Source organism: Phocoena phocoena, chromosome 19 (assembly GCF_963924675.1).
Source record: "Phocoena phocoena chromosome 19, mPhoPho1.1, whole genome shotgun sequence".
In the NCBI taxonomy this organism is placed as follows: Eukaryota; Metazoa; Chordata; class Mammalia; order Artiodactyla; family Phocoenidae; genus Phocoena; species Phocoena phocoena.
Genome location: NC_089237.1, coordinates 58,855,275 through 58,876,393, shown reverse-complemented (window position 1 = coordinate 58,876,393; position 21,119 = coordinate 58,855,275). Strand labels below are relative to the sequence as shown.

Below are 21,119 nucleotides of genomic sequence, written 5' to 3'. Positions count from 1 at the left end.
TGAGAAGCCAGCTCGCCACAACTAGAGAAAGCCCGCACGCAGCAACGAAGACCCAACACAGCCAAAAATAAATAAATATATTAAAAAAAAAATTCAACCGGAATCCAGGCAAGGTCCACACATTATATTTAACATCTCTTAATCTAGAACAATCCTTTCCCCACCGCCAGCCCCTCCACCTACATCATTGACAATTTTGAAGACAGGCCACTTGTCCCATAAAATGTACCACTTTCTAGATTTGTCTGATGTTTCCTCGGGTCTAAATTCAGACAGTATATTTTGGCAAGAATTCCGCATAACAGATGCTGTCTATACCGCGTCCTATCAGGAGGCATCTGTTGGCAGGGTACTAAGGCTAGGTTGGGGACCCATATTTAACCTCGATACAAAATAAGCCACCAGACTTTCAGCTCAGCGCCTTTTCTTTACACCAGCAAAGTCGGCTGCGCTGGGACCCGCAGTGCGGAGTCCACCGCGGGACGGTCCCTTTGGGTCTCCCAAGCCCCACTCCTGCACATCTTCACCTGGCCTCGCCCCCGCCGGCCTGGCCACGCCCCGGCCCGGCCCATCCCCCACCCCTCTCCAGCCCCGCCGGCCTAGCGGGCGGAACCAATAGCATCTGGCACTGCGCTCGACGTCGCCCGCCCGGAGTCTGAATCCCGGTGCTCCGGGCGCACGCGGACGCCGTTCTCGGTGGGCTTCCGGCGCACGCTGATCTGCAGCCGCCGACGGGCCGGAGTTCGCGGAGCCGCTGCAGTCTGTGTCGCCTGTGCGCCTGGTTCAGCCACCGCCATGGGGATCCTGGAGAAGATCTCCGAGATCGAGAAGGAGATCGCCCGTACGCAGAAGAACAAGGGTGAGGGCCGGCCCGGCGGGGCGTCTGCGGTGGGCGGGGGGGGCTGCCGGAGCCGGAGGAGCCGGGCGGGATCCCAAGGGTGCGGATCAGGGCCCGACCAGGGGGCCGAGTAGAGAACCCCAGCATACGGAGCAAGCATCCGACCCGGAGAGGCGGGGTCGGGGTGCGAAGCCGGGTCTCCTGGCGGTCGGGCCTGGTGGATTGGCGCTCTGCTCCTTTGTGGGCGGAAGTCCAGGAGGAGACCCCCCCCACACACACACAGGTACAGCCTCGCCAGCTGCCCGGAGCCCCTCGGTGGGGTGGAGGCAGTCAGGACTTGAGTCTGGCGGACCTGGGTTTGGACCCCGGCTCCACCTCGTACCTGCTGTGAAAGCTCGGGAAGTCACCTCACCTCTTGGAGCCTCAGTGTCCCCCTCTGCAAATGAGGGTAATAACCCCGTGCGCCCTCTTAGCTCGCAACTAAGTTAAACCGGATTCTGTTTGCAAAGCACTGGACGCATGTGAGCATCCGGTATTAAAGTGAATCCCGCAGCATAGGTAGCACTTGCTGAAGCCTCAGATCTGGGCACAGACTGTAAGGGCTGCGGGAGCTCAGAGGAGAGGAGCAGTGAGGAGCGGAGACCGGTGACACCCTAAAAGGCTTCCAGGAGGAGGTGGGACTTGAGCTGGTTGCGGGGGTGGATTCCAGGAGAGGGGCACAGCTGAGGCAAAAACACGGGAGCTGAGGTGAGCGCGGCGTGTTCATGGGAGAGTGAGGAGGAGAGTCTAGATGAGAAGGAGGGTCTGGAGTAGTGGGAGATGCGGTTGGCTGTGGTGGGCGAGGCCCAGTGCCTGACCAGCCCTGCCGTGGGATTGCAGGAGCAGGAAGCAAGCCGGTGGTTGGTCTCAGTGTCTGTCGTCCCTTGGCTGTGAAGTTGGAGGGCTTCCTTCACTCTCATTCTGTTAAATACTCGCGGAACCCTTACTAGGTGCCAGGCACTGTGGTTAAAGTAGTGAACAGCTGGCACGTCCTTGCCCGCATGGAGCTGACCTTTCAGTGGACCATCTGTAAACTGGTAGCTGAGTACACAAGATAATTTCAGCCAATAATAGACGCTGTGGAGACAAACTAGGGTGATGTAGCAAGCGTGTCAGGGTAAGGGCTGGGGCTACTAAGGTGGGATGATCAGAGAAGACCACCATGAGGTGGGGACATTTGAGCCGAGACCAGAATGAGAAGAAGGAACCAGCCGTGCAAGGACCTGGGGGGAGACTGTTCCCGGCAGATGAAACAGCTGGTGCAGAGCACCTGAGGCAGGAATGAACTTGGCTTGTTGAAGGAGCTGAAGGTCTGGGGCTGGAGTGCAGGATGGGAGAGGAGTGGGCCAGTCGTGTAGGCCTTGTAGGTCATGCGAAAGAGTCCAGGTTGTGTTCTAAGGGCAGTGGAAGCTAGTGGAGGGTGTTTAAACAGCAGAGACTTCTGTTTTAAAAGTTCCCCCTGGCTGCCCTGCAGAGTGTCATCCGTGGGGCTCAAGGAAAGTAGCAGGGAGGCTTGAGATGCTGCCGCTTTGGCAGTGGTCCAGGAGGGGATGTAAAGGTGATTAAGGGATCAAGACCTAGTCCTTCCCTTCAGAGATGCTCAGAGTCTCATGCGCCGGGGTGACAGAAAGGACCACGTGAACCTGACTTGCTGAGCCTGTCCTTGACCACTTCTAACTGCCCTCAATTCACTCATTCAGTTGCCAAAACACTTCCTGAGCACCACACCGGAAGCTGGGGATCCTGCCCTTCTAGAGGGAGGGAAGCAAAGAAACAAGATTCAGTCGTCCCTCGGTATGCGGGAGGGGGGCATTGGTTCCGGGACCCACCGCAGACCCCACGATCTTAGAATGCCGCATCCGATAGCCAGCCCTCCATGTCCACGGTTCTGCATCCACAGATTCAGTCAACCGCAGACCACGTAGCACTGTGATATCGCTGAAAACAATTCCCGTATAAGTGGACCCGTGCAGTTCAAACCCGTGTTATTCCAGGGTCGGCTCTAGTTTCAAATGGTGCTGAGAAGCCATGAAGACAAATGGGACCAGCGAGGGGCCTGGCAGGGGTGGGGGTTACTGCAGACAGTCATAATAACCGACTTGTATTGAGAGCTTGCCATGTGCTGGTCATCGTTCCCAGAGCTTGCTTTAATTACAGAAATCTGCAGAAGTAGTTATCGCTGCTAACATCTCTATTTTGCAGACTAAGAAACCGACGCACGAGGAGGTTAAGTAACTTTTCCAAAGTAAAATGGCCCGTAATTTCAGGATGGAATTCCAACACAGGCTCTTAAGCTCTGCGTGACATTGCCTCTGCATGACTGGGCAGGAGAGGCCTCTTTGAAGAGGTGACATTGAGCTGAGAAGGAGCCAGCCTTGGGAAGATGAGGTTGAAATGGGGTAGCAAGTGCAAAGGTCCTGAGGCGAGAATGGGCGGCTGGACTGTGCCAATGAGAGGGAAAGTGGTGGAGACGGGAAGTGGCCAGGCCGGTCACCTGACCACAGCAACGTGACACATAGCTGAGGTCCTGTACCCCCCCTCTGCCGCCCTGCAGTGCAGCTCCCCATCAGTAGTGTAACTTACGTACATGAGAATTTGGAAAAAATCGATATCAAGGAGGAGAAAAAGGAAAGTAAATTATAATTAAAATAGGGTTTATTTCAATAAGTGAATGTAGGGGCACAGCCAAGATACAGTGGAGTTACAAGGAGGCGGTGAGGTGTTTGCAGCGCTGGACATGTGGCAGCCACAGTGCAGATGATAACAGGTGTGTCGTGTGGGTGACTCGCGTCCCCTACACGAGGCCTCCCTGTTGGCAGCCTGGGGTCCCAAGCAGGCAGGCCTGTCTGGGTAAAGTTTCAAACAAAACATGCCATACTCTTCCCTCAACATACACAGTAGTTCCACTCCTGGGAATGTCAGTGTCTGTTAACGCTGTAAAAATGCCCTGTGAGGCTCTGGGCACCAGATCCTAATCCAGGCTCCCTCTGCGGCCCTGTGACACAGGACAGTTCTTGGCTCTGCTGGTCTTACACCGTCTAGAGCTGCGGGCTTCCCCAGCTCCTGCCTGATAAGTGCCCGTGAAGACTTCACCATCACTTCACCATCGCGGCAAAACGCCCTCCAGGATGCCCCCAGGAGTGGTGCCGCCCTGGCTGAGAACCACTGACATTGGGTCGTGTCTGTCGGTTGCTGTCTGGCTCTGAGGGTCCCGGCCAGCATTCGGTTGTGTGTATTTGGTTGCGTACGGGACCCTCCCAACCCACCTGGGACACTCACCTTCCATCTTGTGTTGTCTTTTAGCCACCGAGTATCACCTGGGCCTGCTGAAAGCAAAACTCGCCAAGTATCGGGCCCAGCTCCTGGAACCCTCCAAATCGTCCTCATCCAAAGGCGAGGGCTTCGATGTCATGAAGTCGGGCGACGCCCGCGTGGCGCTGATCGGCTTCCCCTCTGTGGGTAAGGTCAGTGACGGGCACCGCAGGCCTCGGGGAGGAAGGTGGCTGGTCTCCGCTCTGCCGCGGCCGCGCCCCCTCCCTCCTCTCTGAGCCGGCTCCAGGGCGCAGGAGGCCCAGCCTCCCCGGGCCCGGCGGGGACTCTGCAGCAGGAGTGGCCCCACCGGCCTCTGCCTTGTCCCCAAGCACAGACGCTCACTGGGCGTGCAGCTTGTGCCAGGCACGTTCTGCCCCTGCCCACTCAGCCCCGAGCTCACGGAGCAGAGGGGAAGGGCAGGCACGTGGAGCGGGGCGGCTGCCCTGTGAGCAGGTGTGTGAGCAGAGCCCCGAGGAGGGGACCTTGAGGCGGAGGCTGTCGGGGAGCGAGGGTGGCGGGGTGCCTTGAACTGACCGGGTGTGACCCCTGGGCGGCCGGCGAGCACGGCCAGGCTTTGACTCCTAGGGTGTCGCCGTGGATTCGCTCGTTTTAGCCTTTTCTTTCGACCTTACTTTCCAGCCTGCAAGGCCTTCTCTCCCGGGTGAGAAGCCCAGGCTGGGAGGAGCCACTCTAGTGACCGAGAGCTGTGCCCTTGGGGTCTGGGCCCTGTTGGGAACCTGGGCTCTCTAAGCACAGGAGGGCGCGGGCCGCCCTCCTGCAGGGGCCAGACAGGTTCGGGGGTGTCCCCCAGGTTGGCCTCTGGCAACCACGGCTCTCAGGGCCGCCCAGCTGGCCACACCTGTCTACCCCACCAGGTTTTTACGTTTCTTCAAGTTTCCAAGAGGCCCCCTGGGCAGAGACTTTGTGACCTGAGGCCTGTGATCTCTCACGAGCCCTGTTTGGGTTCCAGGGCCTGAGGGCGTGTGAGCGAGCTGCGCCCCAGCTCCCTGCTGACTAGGGTGGGGGCGCCGGGCCGGGCCGGGCTGGCCTCGTGGCACTGCCTGCGGCTGTGCTGGCCTCTGGGCCACAGCGTCCATCACTGTGGTCGCTGCGCCCCCCCCTGCCTTGTCACCTCCTTTACAAGGTCGGGACCGGATCGAGGTCCCGGGTCCCCAGCAGAAGCAGGACCGAAGGCAGGGTCTCTCAGTCCCGGCCGGGTGTGGCCCCACTCCCGCCGTGGGCCGGCCGCGAGGTCCCATCCGGATCCTTACCCGCTCCCCTACCTCCCTCCCTTGCAGCCCTGCGCCACCAGTCGGAGCTCTCAGGCGGGAGGGTCCCTGCCTCCTTGCCCTCCTGGGAGCAGCAGCTGTGTGCTGTGGAACTGACACCTACTCCAAGTTTTCTGGGCCCAGGAGGGTCTGGAGGTTCCATGGAGCTGGGGATGGGCCCCAGTGTAGCGGGGGAACCCCCTTAGGAACCAGGTCCCTGTGTCCACCCGAGGCAGGCCTGAGGCCTCAGGCACAGGGTGGCCCTGTGGTGTTGAACCCCCCAGGCAGGGCCAGAGGTGACTTTTCCAGCTGTTGTCATCACAGCCCAGCCGGGGGGATGGGGGTCTCCCCGCGTCGCACCTGGGCTCCTGGAGGCGGGGCAGGACCCCCGCTGCAACGAGCTGCTTTCTCCCAGTCCACCTTCCTCAGCCTGATCACCTCCACGGCCAGTGAGGCTGCGTCCTATGAATTCACAACCCTGACCTGCATCCCTGGGGTCATTGAAGTAAGTCGGGGCTTGCCGGATCCCAGGAGGGAGGGTGTGTGTGTGTGTGTGTGTGTGTGTGTGTGTGTGTGTGTGTGTGTCATGTGCCGGGGGAGGCTCTGGGCTGAGCTGCTCTGCCCTCAAGCACGGACACCGCTGGGGGCTGGGGCTGCCGGCACCCCAGAGACGCCTGGCCCGTCCTGCAATCCTGGCTGGTTCCGAGAGTCTGCCAGCATGCACAGCTCTCCCCGGTGCCCCTCTGTGACCCGCTGCCCTGTACCACCCCGGCTCGGGTCACCCATGGCTGGCTGGCTGGCTCCTGTTCCCTGAGAAGCTTTGGAGCCTTGGGCAACTGGGGTTCTGTGGCCTTGGGCCTCCCACCGTGAGGTGGTTTCCTTGTGAAGAGCTGTTACCACCAGCGGTGGCTGCTGGGGGCTTATAAAGACCCCCGCCCCCCAGGCGGCCCCTCGGCTCACGGGACATGGTCCGCGCCAGGCTGGCTGGGGTGGGGCCGCGGCTCACACTTGGCCCGGGAGGCCCCTTCACAGCCCGCCGGCCCCGCCTTACCCCCTTTCCTGTATCCTAGTACAAAGGCGCCAACATCCAGCTCCTGGACCTTCCTGGGATCATCGAAGGCGCAGCACAAGGTGGGAGGGGGAGCAGGTGGTGGGGGCGGGGTGGAGCCCAGGCCCCCCCGTGGGCGCCTGTGGACGGTTGACGGGAGGGTTGGGCTCACAGCCCCTCCCCGGGCCCAGTGCTCTGTTCCCAAGGGACTCTGGCCTCAGCTGAGGGGACTGAGGCCCAGGAGGTGGGTGACTTGCCCAGGGTCGCACGGCTCACCAGGCAGCTTTGGTTCCCACGTCCAGTGTGTGGTGGACCCCGCCAGGGATGGGCGCACGGCAGTGGAGCCCTAGCCCCGGAGCCCTGTTCTCTGAGATGGGACACGCCCTCGGCTTTGGTGGCAGGTGGCTGCCCGCTGGGGTCGTCCCTCCCTTGCCAGGTGCCAGCTCCGTGCGGACCGTTGGCTCGCTTAATCCTCTGACACCCCCGTGACTGAGCGAGTGTCGTCATTTCCTTCTCACGGCCGGGAGGAGCATGGGGACGGACAGCTGAGCGTCTGCCCTAAACGACCGTGCACCTGTGCAGTGCGGGACTGGAGTTGGAGCCTCCTCCTGGGGGTCCCATGCCCACCGCCCTCATCAGGGCAAGGTCCTGCCTACTTGGATTGGCGTGAGGAGCGATGGTGGTCCCCCAGGAACCTGCCATCCCAGCCAGCAGGAGGAGGCCTGGCCCCCACGGGGGAGGCTCACCCGCTATAGTCAGGAGGCCCTTGGAGACCACCGGGTCCTCTGCTGTGACCCCAGTCCCCAAGTGGCTGTGTGACCTTGGCCTGGTGCCTGCCTTCTCTGGCTGTCCGATGGCAGGGTCTGACCTTGGTGACGGCTCCACAGCCCCTCCCTGTGCCTTCTGCTGCTTCCTCTCCGTAACCCTCGTTCTGAGAGGGGCAGACTCGTCACATCCTGGAACCACGTAGCTTTGTGGTCTTGGGCAAGTGGTTGAGTGTTTCTAAGCCAGGCCTCGGTTTTCTCGTGTCTGGACCGGGTAGATAACAGCGACTGCCCAGCGTGGCTCTGCAGGCTGAGTGAGCAGCTGGTGGAGGATCATCCAGCTCGGCCCACGGAGCGGGGTGGGGGTGGGGGGCAGCGGGGGGCACTGGGGTCGGGGTTGCTCATAAAACACATTTCCACGAGTAAGACAGGGCTCAAGAGAAGTGCCAGCCTGGGGGTGGCGCACGGCAGAGTCCGTGCGGGTCTGTAAGGGGCAGGAGTCTGCGCCATGGGCTGGGGGCGTCCCACGGTCCTGCCCATGTCACTGCGTAACCACGCTCCTCCCTCCTGACCAGGGAAGGGCCGTGGCCGGCAGGTGATCGCCGTGGCACGCACAGCCGACGTCGTCATCATGATGCTGGACGCCACCAAGGGAGAGGTGCAGAGGTCCGCAGTTGGGACGGGGCAGGCTGACACGCCTGGGAAGGCCCTGCGGGGGGAACAGGACGCTGCGGCTACCGCCCGTGTGTCCCTGAGCTCGTGGTGGGTGGTTCCGGGGTGCTTGGCGCTCTGCCATGTGGGAGCAGTGGCAGGACTGTCCACGGCTACACCCAGTGCAGGCGGCCTGGGGCAGCCTCCCCGAGAGGCTTGCGTCTGGAGGATGGGGCTGTGCCGTGCCACCCTGGCTCTGGCTCCTGCCTGCGGGGGCCTGGGTGCCCCATGGCTGCCCAGCGTCTGCCAGGAGCCCGGCCGCAAACAGCAGAGCCTTGCTCACGCCCTGGCCTGCGGCTGAGGGCACAGCAGGCGATCTCCCCTCGGACCGGCCCGAGGGTCTGGGGCTCGTCCTCAGCGCCTTTGGTTGCTGGGAGGGGACGTTCGGCGGCTGGTGGCGGGTGCGGGGGGGCCGGCCGTGGAGGGTGGGGGCCGCACGGCCTGCCCCGGGCACCTGTGAAGGCCACGGGGGCTCCGCCAGGTCCCTGCTGGAGAAGGAGCTGGGGTCGGTCGGCATCCGCCTCAACAAGCACAAGCCCAACATCTACTTCAAGGTGAGGCCTCGGCAAGGGGGCGGGACCAGCCGCGGCCCACAGGGTGAGCCGTGCGGGCTGCGGCTGCCGCTCTGTCAGCATCACCCCCCCCTCTCCTCCAGCCCAAGAAAGGAGGCGGCATCTCCTTCAACTCGACTGTCACGCTGACCCAGTGCTCAGAGAAGCTGGTGCAGCTGATCCTGCACGAGTACAGCATCCTTCCCGAAAGGTGCGCGAGGGGGGCCATGGGCCCTCGGGCAGCGGAGGCCCGGGTGACGCAGACTGCCCACATCACCCAGCCCCGTCCAAGCCGCAGGAAAGCTGCAGCCACCTCACATGAGGCACTTCTGTCCTCTTTGCCTCACGCTCCCCAAGCTTCAGGCTGGACGGGCCGTAGCCGTGCACCCCTGGCTCCTTGCAGGGTACAAGGCCGGTCACGTGTGGAAGGAAGACGAGATGGCAAGGGACAGGGCCTCCTGGGCTGCGGAGGCCTCGGGGTGACCCCAGGGGGCAGGGGGGGCCAGGCTGGGGGCAGTGGTTGGAGCGGAGGCAGGGCGGCCGCAGGGGGCAGCTCACGTCGTAGTGGGAGCGGGACCAGTGCCCTGGGCTCTGGAACTGGCTGCCTTGGCGATCCTGGCAAGGGCGTCGTTTCTTCTGTGGTAACAGCAAGATTTAAAATATGGAACCCCTTACACGTGCTTCCTTGAGCAAAGTGAGGGAGCTCCCCAAACATTAAAATCATGTAAAACCGTGGAAGCAGATAACCTTACAGTCCCTCTTGGCAGCGTCTCTCGCGATCGGCTGTTTCAGGCCCTGCTGGCAGCTGGGGGGGGGGGGCGGGGGGCGCTGCTTGCGCACAGGTTGCCCTTAACCCTAGCCCCTCAGAGATCTTCAACGCAGAGGTGCTCTTCCGAGAAGACTGCTCCCCGGACGAGTTCATAGACGTGATCATGGGCAACCGCGTGTACATGCCCTGCTTGTATGTAAGTGGTCCCAGCCCCCGGGGCAGCCACGTGGGAGGGGAGCCCTCACCCCAGGGGCTGCTTCAGTTCCGCAGGACCTTGGGCTTGACCCCAGAGTGCCAGCGCAGCCTCTCTGGGGGGCCGGGGCCCTCAGGCCCCTTCAGCCTCTCCCCATCCTTGAGTCAGCGGGTGGAGCCCTGTTGCCACACTGCTCTCTTCCTCTCATCCCCCAACACCCCCTCCCGCTTTCCAACCCCAGGTTTATAACAAAATCGACCAGATCTCAATGGAGGAAGTGGACCGCCTGGCCCGGAAACCTGACAGCGTGGTCATTAGGTGAGGCTCGCGGCCGCCCTCTCTGAGTGGGAGTCCATCTGTCAGGCCTCTGTGCGCCCCGGGGTAGAGGAGGCCATCCCGGTAGCTGCTGGTGACCGTGGCCGAGTCCCCCCTAACCTGTCTGGGCCAGGTGGGTGATGGGGTAAGCTCTGGTTAAGAAAACAGAAGGACTTCATCCACCAAGGTCTGGGAGTGAGAGTGGTTAGCGGCTTCGTGGCTTAGCAGTTAACTGCAGACCCCCAGAGAGCCAGGCTGTAGCCCGCTGCTCCTGAGGCCCTGGAAGATGTGGCTTCTGTCCCCTCCGCTGGCGGGGGAGAAGGGACTGAAGTCCTCAGGTGGGGGCTTCTCTGAGGGGCGGGTCCTGGGAGCCGCCTGCACTCTGGCTCGCCATGGCTGTGGGGCCCTCTGTCGGGGCAGCCTGGCTTTGTGCCCACCCTGCTGGCTCCCCAGCTCCACCCAGGTGCTCTGCAGCGTCACGGTGGCGCTTGGCTTTTGGGGAGCGGGACCTTGGGGACTGGGGAGGAGGGGGCTCCCGGGCCCACGGCGAGGACTGCTTCCCGGGCGTCCCTAGCGGCCACGAAGAGCAGCAGAGAGCGGGTGTCCTTCCCACAGGACAGCTCAGCTCCCCTCCTGCCGCTGCGTCCGGGCCCCGTCCTCAGGGCCCTGCAGGCCACCCCTGTACCTGTTCACGTGCATTGCAGGGGAGGGCGGGTCCCCACTCAGGGCAGCACAGCGGCAAAGGACCAAGCCAGGGGCACCGCGTCGCTGAAACCCCTGCCGGGCAGTACAGCGGCAAAGGACCAAGCCAGGGGCACCGCGTCGCTGAAACCCCTGCCGGGCAGCTCCGGGCCGCTCGGGGGGTGGGCTCTGCATTGTCACCCTCTGCCTCTGGCCACCCCAGCTGCCACAGGTGCCCTGTGCCCTCCACAGGGCCCCGGAGAGACGGCAGGCTGTGCTGGGCGTGAACGTGACAATGACAAGAGATGTTGGCAGCTGAAGCGCCGTTAGGCCTGCGGTTGTGCTGCCCCATGGGCGCCAGCTGGGCCGCACTGGCCTGGGTGCCGGGGGCCCTGGATGCTCTGACCGGCCCCTTCCTCCCGGCAGCTGCGGCATGAAGCTGAACCTGGACTATCTGCTGGAGATGCTCTGGGAGTACCTGGCCCTGACCTGCATCTACACCAAGAAGAGAGGCCGTGAGTCAGGGCCTCACGGCCCGAGAAGCGGCCGGGCCTCCCCCTCCCCCGGGCCGCCCGGTCTGCGCGCGGCGCCCAGAGCCCCGGCCCAGCCAGTCTCTACACGACAGCTTTCTCCCATCTCAGAGCCGACACCACCCTCTACCGCAGCCTGTCAGAGGCCTCGGCCTCAGCCCTTGTGGCAAAGAATGCCGAGTTCTGGGGCTGCTGGCCTTGAGGGGGATGTGGGGGATGGGATAGACACCACCAGCAGTGGCTCCCCAAGCGGTGACAGACGCCACGTCAAGGCTTTAGGGCACTGGGCACACAGGGGCCTCCCCAACGTCCCAGCCCCTGTGCTTACGCCTCACATCCCACGGCCTAGCGGCCGAGCTTGGGCAGTTTGCGTCGACCTTGGCCGTGTCTGCAGAGGGAGGTGAGGCTGCCCGGCCGGAGCCGGTCCAGCCCGGGTTCTCCTGCGGGTCCCCTCGGCCGGGGCTCTTGTGGCTGATGGGTTTGCAGGAGGTTGCTCCCTGGACTGGGGTGTAGTTTGATTTTCTGTGTTGAGTCAAGGCTGTAGAAGTCTGTTAGGGGCTCTTAGCGAGGGTGTGCCCGGGAGTGGGGGAAGCGCAGGCCAAAGCCGGAGACTGGAAGGGCCTCCGTTTCCTGCGGAGGGGGGCTGCGTGGCAGTGGGCCCTGACTCTGCTGACTTCCCGCCCTGCCCCGCCTGTCTGTGCAGAGAGGCCGGACTTCACGGACGCCATCATCCTCCGGAAAGGGGCCTCTGTGGAGCATGTGGTGAGTTGAGGAGACCTGTCCAGGCCGGGGTGGGGGGAGCTCTGCCCATCGCCCAGGGCCCTGCCTGACGTCTTCCCGGCCCTCGGCCACCGCGTTGCAATCGGGTGCTTGGACGCGTGTCCTGCCACCCAGCTGCAGTTAGGGGGCGGCGTGGAATGGGGTCCGGCAGGTAAGGCACTCGGCTTGCTGCCCGGTGCGGGGAAGACGCCTGGGAAGCGGTTGTCACCATCCTGTCCCACCAGGGCTGCGGGGTCCTCGGGGCCATTCAGGCGTTCGGTCAGTAGAGCTGCCGCCCAGGACGATTCTGGGTTGTGCGTTCCCAGTCATGTCTCCCCCATGCTTGCCTCCACTCAGCCCCCCGCGCAGCCCGCCCCTCCACGCGCCCCATCAGCTCCGCCCTCGGGGGCTCAGTGCACCCAACACACTAGTGAGCGTCAGTGTCCAGCCGAGTAGCCCCAGTTCCTGCCGGAACTGGGGTCCTTTGGGGTCAACAGATGCCAGCCACCCAATCCTGCAGCTAAACAGTCCCACACCGAGGGGAGTGCAGTGGAGGGTGGCCGGCGGCACGTTGGCACATGTCCTGGCCCTCTCAGGCCCTCTCAGGACGTGGGGCTTCCGCCACACCTGGCAGGAAAGCTGGAGAGGCCAGGAGCAAAAGGCTCTTCCAGGCAGTGGGGCGGCAGGTGCAAAGGCCCGAGGCAGGAGCGAACATGGACTGTGGGCCGTTGGCTGCCAGCTGGCACGGAGGGTCGCAGGGTCGAAGGCAGCAGGTGCTAGAAGGTGGGGAGGGGCCTGTGGGGGCCTTGGTTCCAGAGCCTGGATCTTGTCCCAGCGAGGCCTGCCTTGCAGGGCCTCAGCCCCTCCTGGATACTCACCTATCACAGGTGCCATGCTGTGCACACAGGCCTGCCTGGGTGCTGACCACAGACCCAAAGTAGAGAAGCCAGTCAGACATGGGGTTGCACCCTGGCGCCCACATACTAACATTGAGGGGTAACCTCATCTGGCGGTAACGGAGCCCCTGGGGCCTTTGCAGTCCACCTAGTGGAGCTGACAAGGACCTTGCCTGCACAGGATCACGGGCCATAAGCCCCAGGGGCAGAAAGGACCTGGCAGGGCCATCAGGGGTGAGAGGCACTGTGGGCTTCAAGGGTCTCCCATCCACACACAGTATTAAAAAGGATGACCTTAGGGGACTTCCCTGATGGCCCAGTGGTTAAGACTTTGCACTTACACTGCAGGGGGGGCGCAGGTTCAATCCCTGGTCGGGGGACTGAATCCCACATGCTGTGCGGTGCGGCTGAAAAATTTTAAAAAGAAAAAAGGTGACCTTGGGCGGCCTTCCATCCTCCCTCATTGCTAGAGACACAACTGCATAGGAACGCTCGTCTCCAGGGAGAGCCGTAGAGCAGGCTCAGTGGGAAACAGCACCTACTGACTTTGGTGTCAGGGATGCCAGGGCACGATGGGACCTGCAGCAAACGGGAGGGCACCCTCCCCATCTGCCTCGAGGGCTCCCAGGGTCCCGGGACGACCCTGCAACCGTATGACCCTGAGCTTGTGAGGCAGGTCTAGTTCTGTCGTTCGGGGGCAAGCGCATTTGCAGGCCAGAGCTGACCTGGACTGTCAGATTCCGTCTTTTGGTCTAGAAAACAGCGAGTGTCGGGACGGGTGTGTGTGTGTGTCTGTGCTCGTCGCTGCCGGCAGTGCCCTCTGCTGCGGCCACGCATCCTTGGTCACCCAGAGGAGGCCCAGATCAGGATGGCCCCCCGGAAACGTTCCTGTAGGCCTGATGTCTGGGCTCAGGCATTTGGTCTCTGCCCAGGGCCTGTGAGGCTGTGGGCGCGTGGAGGACAGGCGACGTCACACTGGCCTCCCCCGGCCGCCTCCACCGCGCCCGCCCAGCCCGTGCAGCCAGGGGGCCACATTCTCGGGCGCAAGAGCTGGCTGCCCTCCAAGGTCTTCCCTTCGGGCCTCCTAACAGCGCTGGGTTCCTGTGACCTTTGTCCCCACTCGGGAGTGCTACAGGACATGGGCCATCCTGGGCTGGGGGTGACGTGTTATGTGGGAGGTTCCGGGTCAGGGCGGCAGGAGGTGAGAGAGGCAGGCCCGGTGGGGACCCTGACAGCCCTCATCCATCTGCCAGAGCACCTGTCAGGGCTGCCTTTCCAGCAGGGTGGGTGGGCGGGCCCAGGTCCTTCAATGGCCACGGCCCCATAGAGGCAGGAAGTGGGAGCGCCAGAGCAGCTGTGACCACAAGGCTGCGTGGGGACCGCCAGAGCACCTGCCCTGGGCCCAGCTGCTTCTGGGCGCAGCCCGGGCTCACCATCCGTCTCTCTCCCATCCCCCAGTGCCACCGCATCCACCGGTCACTCGCCAGCCAGTTCAAGTACGCGCTGGTGTGGGTGAGTCTTGGGCGGGAGGTGGGCAGGGTCGCCCAGGGCAGCCTCAGGGTCAGGCAGGAGCTCCCGTCCTTCCGCATGGGGACTGGGGTGTCCGTCAGTCCTGCTCTGCGGGATGTGTGGCTTGCATGCTGACCCAGACCAGACACAGCCCTCCCGCTTTGGGATCCGGGCCGGGTGGACCGCTGGGAGTCCTGCTGTCAGAGGCTGCGGGGTCTGCTGGCACTGGGACCCCCACTCTAGACCCCCCATCTGCACTTCCACCCCCTTCCAGTGACACTGTCAGCTTCGGCCGGGTGGGTACAGAGGCTGATGTGGTCCCCCGTCCCGCTCCCCACTCAGGGCACCAGCACCAAGTACAGCCCGCAGCGGGTGGGCCTGACCCACACCATGGAGCACGAGGACGTCATCCAGATCGTGAAGAAGTAGTGGCCCCGCCCCTGCCCCCGCCCCCGCCCCCAGTGGGACTCACCAGAGCCTAAAGTGGGGAAATACAAATGCACCCCACGAAGGGGTCTCTCACGTCTCTGCTGCTTGCAGAAATTTCTTCAGTGGGCAGATGGTGGACAGCATGCTGGGGCCTTAGGACGAGGCTGGGGCGGGGCTGGGCTGGCGGTGTTTCCCATGAGACTGGACTCCGGAAGGGGTCCTATTTGGGTCCCCGGGCCTGCGCCTTCTCCCCCGCCCTGCCCCGCCCCGCCCCTTCCGGTGCACAGTGAGCAAGCTGCCCGCCTGTCCCCAGCTAGGGCCTCGTGCGGATGGCTGGCTTGATGCCGTGGGCCTGCTTGGGTCCCTGGCGGCCCCTCAGCTCCTGCCGGTTTTTCTGGTTCTCAGGGAGGGGGCTGCCCAGGACAAAACCCCCTATCCACCCCCCGCCCCAGGGCTGCCCCGTGATGGAAACCAGAGATCTGGGGCTTTAAAGGCCCAGCTCATGCCCTCCACAGCCTGACCAGTCCAGAAGGGCCACCCCCTCCCAGGGCACCCCCTGCCCAGCACAGAGCCCAGGACCCAGCCCGGTGCAGATACCTGGGGTGGCGGATTTGGAGTCTGGGCTCTGCGTTTTCTCTAAATACCACCCCACCCTGCACCCCCAAATCTCTCGGCTCTCCTTACTGAAATAAAAAGTGGAAACAATGCCTGTTCACTAAGGATGGTCTTGTGAGTTTGCTGAACTCGTTGCCAGGTTGGGCGGGGGCAGCAGTGAGTGTGCGGATCCTGGGCCTGGGGTTCAGGGGGGCCTCTGTGAGGAGTGATGCGAGGCGCCGTGTGAGCCCGCGAGCAGCCTGGGCTCCAGGGGCAGTGACTTGCCCTCGGCTACACGGCTTGTGAGCGCAGAGCTGGGATTGGAACCCCAGTTGAAGCTGCTGAGCCAATGAGAAGACTTCCTCCCGGCCCTGCAGCCTTTGGGGCAGGTGGCAACAGGTTTTCGGAGGCACTGGGCCAGCAGGTGGGGCAGAGCCCCGGGGGCTGGGCTGTGGAGCAGGCCCACTGCCCAGCTCTCCCGGCTGTTCTTGGCTTCTCTGTCAGCGGCTCAGGCTCCTTTCCGGTGACAAAACAGGAATAATAGACATTATTAAATATGCATGGAGCCCCAGGCGGGCAGCGTGGTGGGCTGGGCTTGCCGCCCATGATACAGACACAGTTTCTCCACTGGCAGCCGCATTCCTGGGGCCCGGCCGAAGGACCCCCGTCGGGCGGCATGCGGGCAGGGAGCAGGCCACTGGACCCAGGTAAGGTGACCCGGCCCTGGACCCCTGGGGTCTCCGACTAGCACCCCCAGGCGGAAGGGGGAAGGGGGAGGGGGTGGTGGCTGTGGCCTTGCTCCCTCACCGTGAGGTCTGTCTCAGCCTCGGCTTCTTCATCTGTAAAATGACATGATCGATGCCCAGCGCCATCCTCCTCTCGGCGACAGTGGGCTGCTTGGCCCCACCTCCTGCCACAAGGCCTAGCCACAAGGTCCCAAGGGAGGGTTTCTGCCTGGGCGATGGTCATTGCCGCTTCTTGCCTCAGGTTCACAGGGCGTCAGATCCAGGCCTGTTGTGTCCCCCAAGCAGGCTGGGAAAGGATGGAGATAAGGCTAGAGGTCTGGGCCTCCTTGGCCAGTGTGGGCTTGGCGGGGCAGGGTCTGAGGCTCCGGTCACTGGGCCCCCACGTCTCTCCCGTGGGTGGGCTTGTTTCCAGGGCAGTCTGTGCATCTGTGATGGGTCCTTGGCCTCTTGGATCTGCGGTCAGCATGGTTAGGCTGTCCAGCCTGCGCGAGGGTAGGTTGGCATGAACTGGTCTCTCGCAGTGCCTCGTGCTGGGGAAGGCATCCCTCGGGCTGGTGAAGCCCCCCAACACCTCCCAAAAGTCCCTGCCCCACACCACCAAGGTGCACCCCAAGGGTCGGCCCCTGTCCCAGGCGCCCCCTATTGCCATCACTCATCCTCCTGGGCCTTCTGTGCAGGGAGGCTCTGGCCAGGGTGACCCGAGGTCCCTTCTGCTCAAACGGCCTGTCTTTATGAAGGTCAGCAGTACCCACACGTCCCTCTGCCCTGGCTGCAGGGCTGCGCTCCCAGGGGGCCTGGCCTGCAGCTTTACGAGACTCGGGTGCCAAAGGGCTCAGGACACGGATGTCCATCCACGTCCCCGTGTTCATCCCTGCGTCCCTTCCTCTCCAGCTTAGACTCCCTGCTTCCTCATTTCAGAAACCTTCTTTGGCAAAAATCCCTAAGCTCATCTGTCCTCCTCAAGATCCCATCTGGCCCGGCCCCGGGGGGATGCTTACACCACCCAGGGTGGGCGTCTCCCTGTGCCACTGACAGCCTCTGAAACGGCCCTGCCCCCTCGAGCCCCAGCTGGAAAACTCCCAACGCCCCGCACTCATCTGCTGCCACCCCTCCCTCCACAATGGAGAGGCCACCTCAGGGCCTTCACTCCTCACGCATGCTCTCTCCTGGGTCTGTCCTGAGGATTTGCCAGTGGGTCTGTGTGACTCATCCTCCTGGGCCTAGCCGGGGCCACCATAACAAAGTACCCAGGCTGGTGGCTTAAACAATGGACGAGATGTTCTCACTGTTCTGAAGGCTGGAAGTCAGAGATCGAGGTGCCCTGAGGCCTCACTCCTTGGTGTGCAGACGGCCGCCTTCTTGCTGGGCCTTCCCCACTGAAAACACACTCCTCCCGGATGCATCATTCCCTGTGGCCACCCCCTCCCCCCCACCAGTCACGGCCTGGCTTCCCCACGTCCGCCCTCTGCCCTCAGCTTCCCCAGCGTGCTGCCAGGACAGCTCCTCCAGAGGCCACATGCCACCCGCTGTGGAGCTGCGAGGTTTCTAACCTCGTTCCCCTGGGGCCCTCCTCGGCAGCCCCTCCCCGCCTCCTTGGCACACAGTCCTTAAGGCCAGAGTTGGGGTCCCCCCTTCTCGCTCTGTCCCTCTCCTAGACAGCCTTGACCCTGTCACCCCCGACCTGCAGGGCTAAACTGCCTCCCCAACTCTCCACCTGGACGGCCCACGGTCACCCCAAAACCCTCTGCGTCTCAGACCAAACTTGTCATCTTCCCACACCTCCCACCTGGCCTCAGGCACCGGGCCAGCCCCGAAGGCCCCACACAACCCTCTCTGGGGCTGCCCGCTTGACTTGAGCGTGTCCCCCGCCACAGCTGACCCCGGCACAGCCACTGTCCCCCGCGCCCCATCCTCCACACAGTGGCCCAAAAGCTTTTGTCCAGGACGGCCACGCAAGGAGCAGCGTGAGGCCGCAGGTGAGCGCAGGACGCTCTGGAGCCAGGCGGTCGGGTCCTCGCTGTGGGCCCTTCGCTCAGTGACCTAACCTCCCTGAGACCTGTTTTATAGACGCTTCATCTACACAGCAGGAACGGCAGCTTCCACCTTACACACTTTGAGGATCTAGTGAGATCCTGGGGGAGAGCATTTGGCCCTGAGCCCGGCACGTCGGAAAGCTTGGCAGTGCTGGTTACTTTTATTTCCAGACCTGCTCGCAGCATCCCTGACAGCTCAAAGCCCTGCCACGTTCACTGCTGCCATAGAGATGGAGACCACAGTCCCACCCCAGCTCCCATTCTGGCCACTTGCCACTCCACATGCCCCACGTCACTCCACCTCTCTCACCACCTAGCCTTTGCACATACTCTTCCCTCTGCCCCAACACCGTTCCCTCTTCCATCTGATCAGCTCCCTCATCCCTCAGATCTTGGCTCAGGGTCAGAAACTCAGGGAACCCCCTGGCCTCCCCATGCAGCGTCCGCCCACCTGTGTCGTGGCCTGGCCTTCACGGCTCTTCCCACGGCTGTAGCTCCCCCCTTGTCGGTGTGGCTTTCCGCTTAACATCCATGTCCCCCTGACACTGGGAGCTGAGTGGGGGCGGAAGCCATGCCTGGTTCTGCTCGACTCTGTGGCCCCCTGGGGCCCAGCACGGTGCCTGGCATGTGGCAGGTGATACATGAATGAGTGAGAGACTTGTTCCCTGACACCTGCTCTGTACCTGCAGCAGAGGCCAGGGACCCCAAGAGGGAGGCGGGACCCTGAACCAGCCAGAGAAGGGGGCTCCCCTTAGAGACTGCAGGGTGCAACCCCACCCCCCGGCTCCACGTGACATTTGAGGAAAGTGAGGACGGGAGGGGGGCCCAGGGACACCGCCCGGAGCCACACCTCTGCCTGCCCACACTGGGGGGTCCTCGGTGGCCTGTGGCTTGCCCAGGAGAACAGCTGGGAGGCCAGCACTGGACGCTGGCCAGCGACTCACTGGGCTGCAGCGAACCTCAGGCAGGCATCTTTGGGCTCCGAAGCCCACTGTCCAGATGAAGAGACAAGCTCAGAGCGGCCAGCCCGGCCATAGGAGCGCCCATGTTGCTCGGAGGAGGCGCCTAGGGGTTGTGAGGGGTGGCTCGGAACTCTGGGTCGGTCCCATTCCTGTCCTGGATGCAGCCTCTGCCCTGGGCTCCTCAGCTGGAAGTGTGGGCACTAGGGCACCCTCCGCTCCTGGGGCCAACGGGAGCCTTCATGAGCCAAACAGAGAGCCAGGCACAGGGCCTGCGGAGAATAAGCTGCTCTTATCATTGTTATGACCGACATCGTTATTCCAGGCCGCGGCTCCTCTCTGCTCTGGGGAGGTGGCCTGGCTGACAGCCGACAGCAGGGCCTGCCCACACCACCCTTCTGGTCTCTGGGGCCGGCTTGGCGCCAAACAGAGCAGCCCCAGGCTCACTCATAGGGCCTGTCCTCCACGTGCACCCAGCCCCTGGTGCCATCCTGCCGAACTGTGGCCTCAGCACCACCCAGACGCCGCTGACTCCCTGACAGCCGTGCGAGTCCCGCCAACTCCCTGGACGGCGGACGTCCGAGATCACCACGTGCAGAGCTCCACCCACGGCCTTCCTCACCTCCGCTGGCCGCCTCCACTCTCCCGCCTGCTTCAGTAAGGAAACCGTGCAGGTACTCGTGAGCTGCCCGCAGGCTCCACCTGCAAAATATACCAGCATCCCAGCACTCTGTCCACCGCACTGCCCCAGCCTGGCCCAGGCCCCAGTGTTGCTCGCTCGGACCGCCACGGTAGCTCCCACAACAGCCACCGCTTTTGCCCTCAGCCCCTGCCGTCCGTCCTTCCTGTGGCAGCGAGAGGGATCCTGTGAAGACCAAGGAGGTCCAATTCCATCCCTTCTCTGCCATAGCCGTGGCCAAGTCCTCACCCCTGACCTCTGCCCCACCCCCCGTCTTCGCCCCTCACTGCACTCGGTCACCCTGGCCTTGCTGTTCCTCCATCACATCCGGACCGCTGTGCCTCCCCCAGGCCTCCCTCCCTCCCCTCCTGCAACTCTTGGCCCCGTGTCACTTCCAGGGCACCTCACCCAGGCCCCGTTTGGTGCTGTATACCCGAGTCTCGATGCCGTGTCCCTGCGCTATTTCAATGCCAGCACTCACGCCATCCCACCGGTTGTATCTTTCACTCACTCTCCTTGTTTGTTGCCAGTCCCCGCCCCCCAGAGTGTCAGCGCCACGAGGGCAGGTTTCTGTTTCCTTAGCTGTGTCCCCAGTGCTTAGACAGCGCCTGGTTCATGGCAGGCTTCCAGCAGATGCTTCTGAACAAATGAACGGACAAGTCAGTGCATGCTGTCCTGAGGGACAGGGGCCAGGCTGACCAAGAGTCCAGGTAGGGCCCAAGCAGGGACACGGCCTGGGCGACCTCCACCAGCACATCAGGGCCTCTGGCTTGCTCAGTGGCTCAAGTAGGGCCCTCTGCCCCAGAACTCCTGGAAGGCCCAGACTCTGGGGTCAGCCCGGCTAAGCCCCTGCCTCTGGCCAGTGTCCAGAGCTGTTCCCCTCCCACACGATGGCCCACATGCCCAGGAGCCCAGAGGCAAGGAAGGCCTAGCACTAGCAAGAAATGTGGCTCTGGACCACGCAGGCCTGGGTTAGAGCCTGGTTCCAGGGTCCCAAGCTGGTTGACCTTGAACAAGTCACTTCTCCTCTCCAAGACTGTTTCCTCATCTGGAGAATGGAGATGACAGTTCCCACCCCACAGCCCATTGTGAGACTCTCTTGAGATAACAGTGGCCGGGCCTCAATTTGGAAACCAGCTCCAGGAGGGGCGGTGGGGGGCGCGGTGTCGGCATCTCTGGGCTCAGAAAGAGTGAACCCCCTGCCCCACAGCCCAGAACAAGGCAGGAGAGCAGGCAGCATCAGAGGGGGTGATGGGGGAGTGGATGCCCCCTCGAGACCCCATCCTGCGGGGGCCCAGTTCCCACGTGTCCCCACCCCCAGAAGCTGCCTGATTGTCGGCCTTACCAGGCCCTGCTGGAACCGAGAAGCCCCCTTCTTGCCCTGCCTTCTTAGCCAGCAGCCTGGTTCTCCCCGATAAATTATTCACGCTCCCAAGGGCCGGCCAGCTCTGGTTACACTGACCGCAGCCCTGGGCACCTGCCATGCCCACCACCCC

General features: G+C 63.3%; 1 protein-coding gene across 2 annotated transcripts; it reads left to right on the top strand.

The window, feature by feature from the left end:
- The first annotated feature begins 751 nt into the window (after positions 1-751).
- Positions 752-14,612, top strand: DRG2 (developmentally regulated GTP binding protein 2). Of its 2 annotated transcripts, none has more exons than XM_065896770.1 (13): positions 752-859; positions 4,181-4,341; positions 5,873-5,962; positions 6,528-6,588; positions 7,845-7,935; positions 8,462-8,534; positions 8,636-8,726; positions 9,399-9,496; positions 9,735-9,811; positions 10,916-11,004; positions 11,723-11,781; positions 14,133-14,186; positions 14,526-14,612. In XM_065896770.1, the coding sequence occupies exons 1-13, from the start codon at positions 796-798 to the stop codon at positions 14,610-14,612; spliced, it is 1,095 nt and encodes a 364-aa protein (XP_065752842.1). In that variant the 5' UTR covers positions 752-795. The 2 variants fall into 2 exon arrangements, with proteins under 2 accessions (XP_065752842.1, XP_065752843.1); XM_065896771.1 differs by having other exon boundaries at positions 796-859; positions 14,133-14,170; positions 14,526-14,565.
- Positions 14,613-21,119: the final 6,507 nt, after the last annotated feature.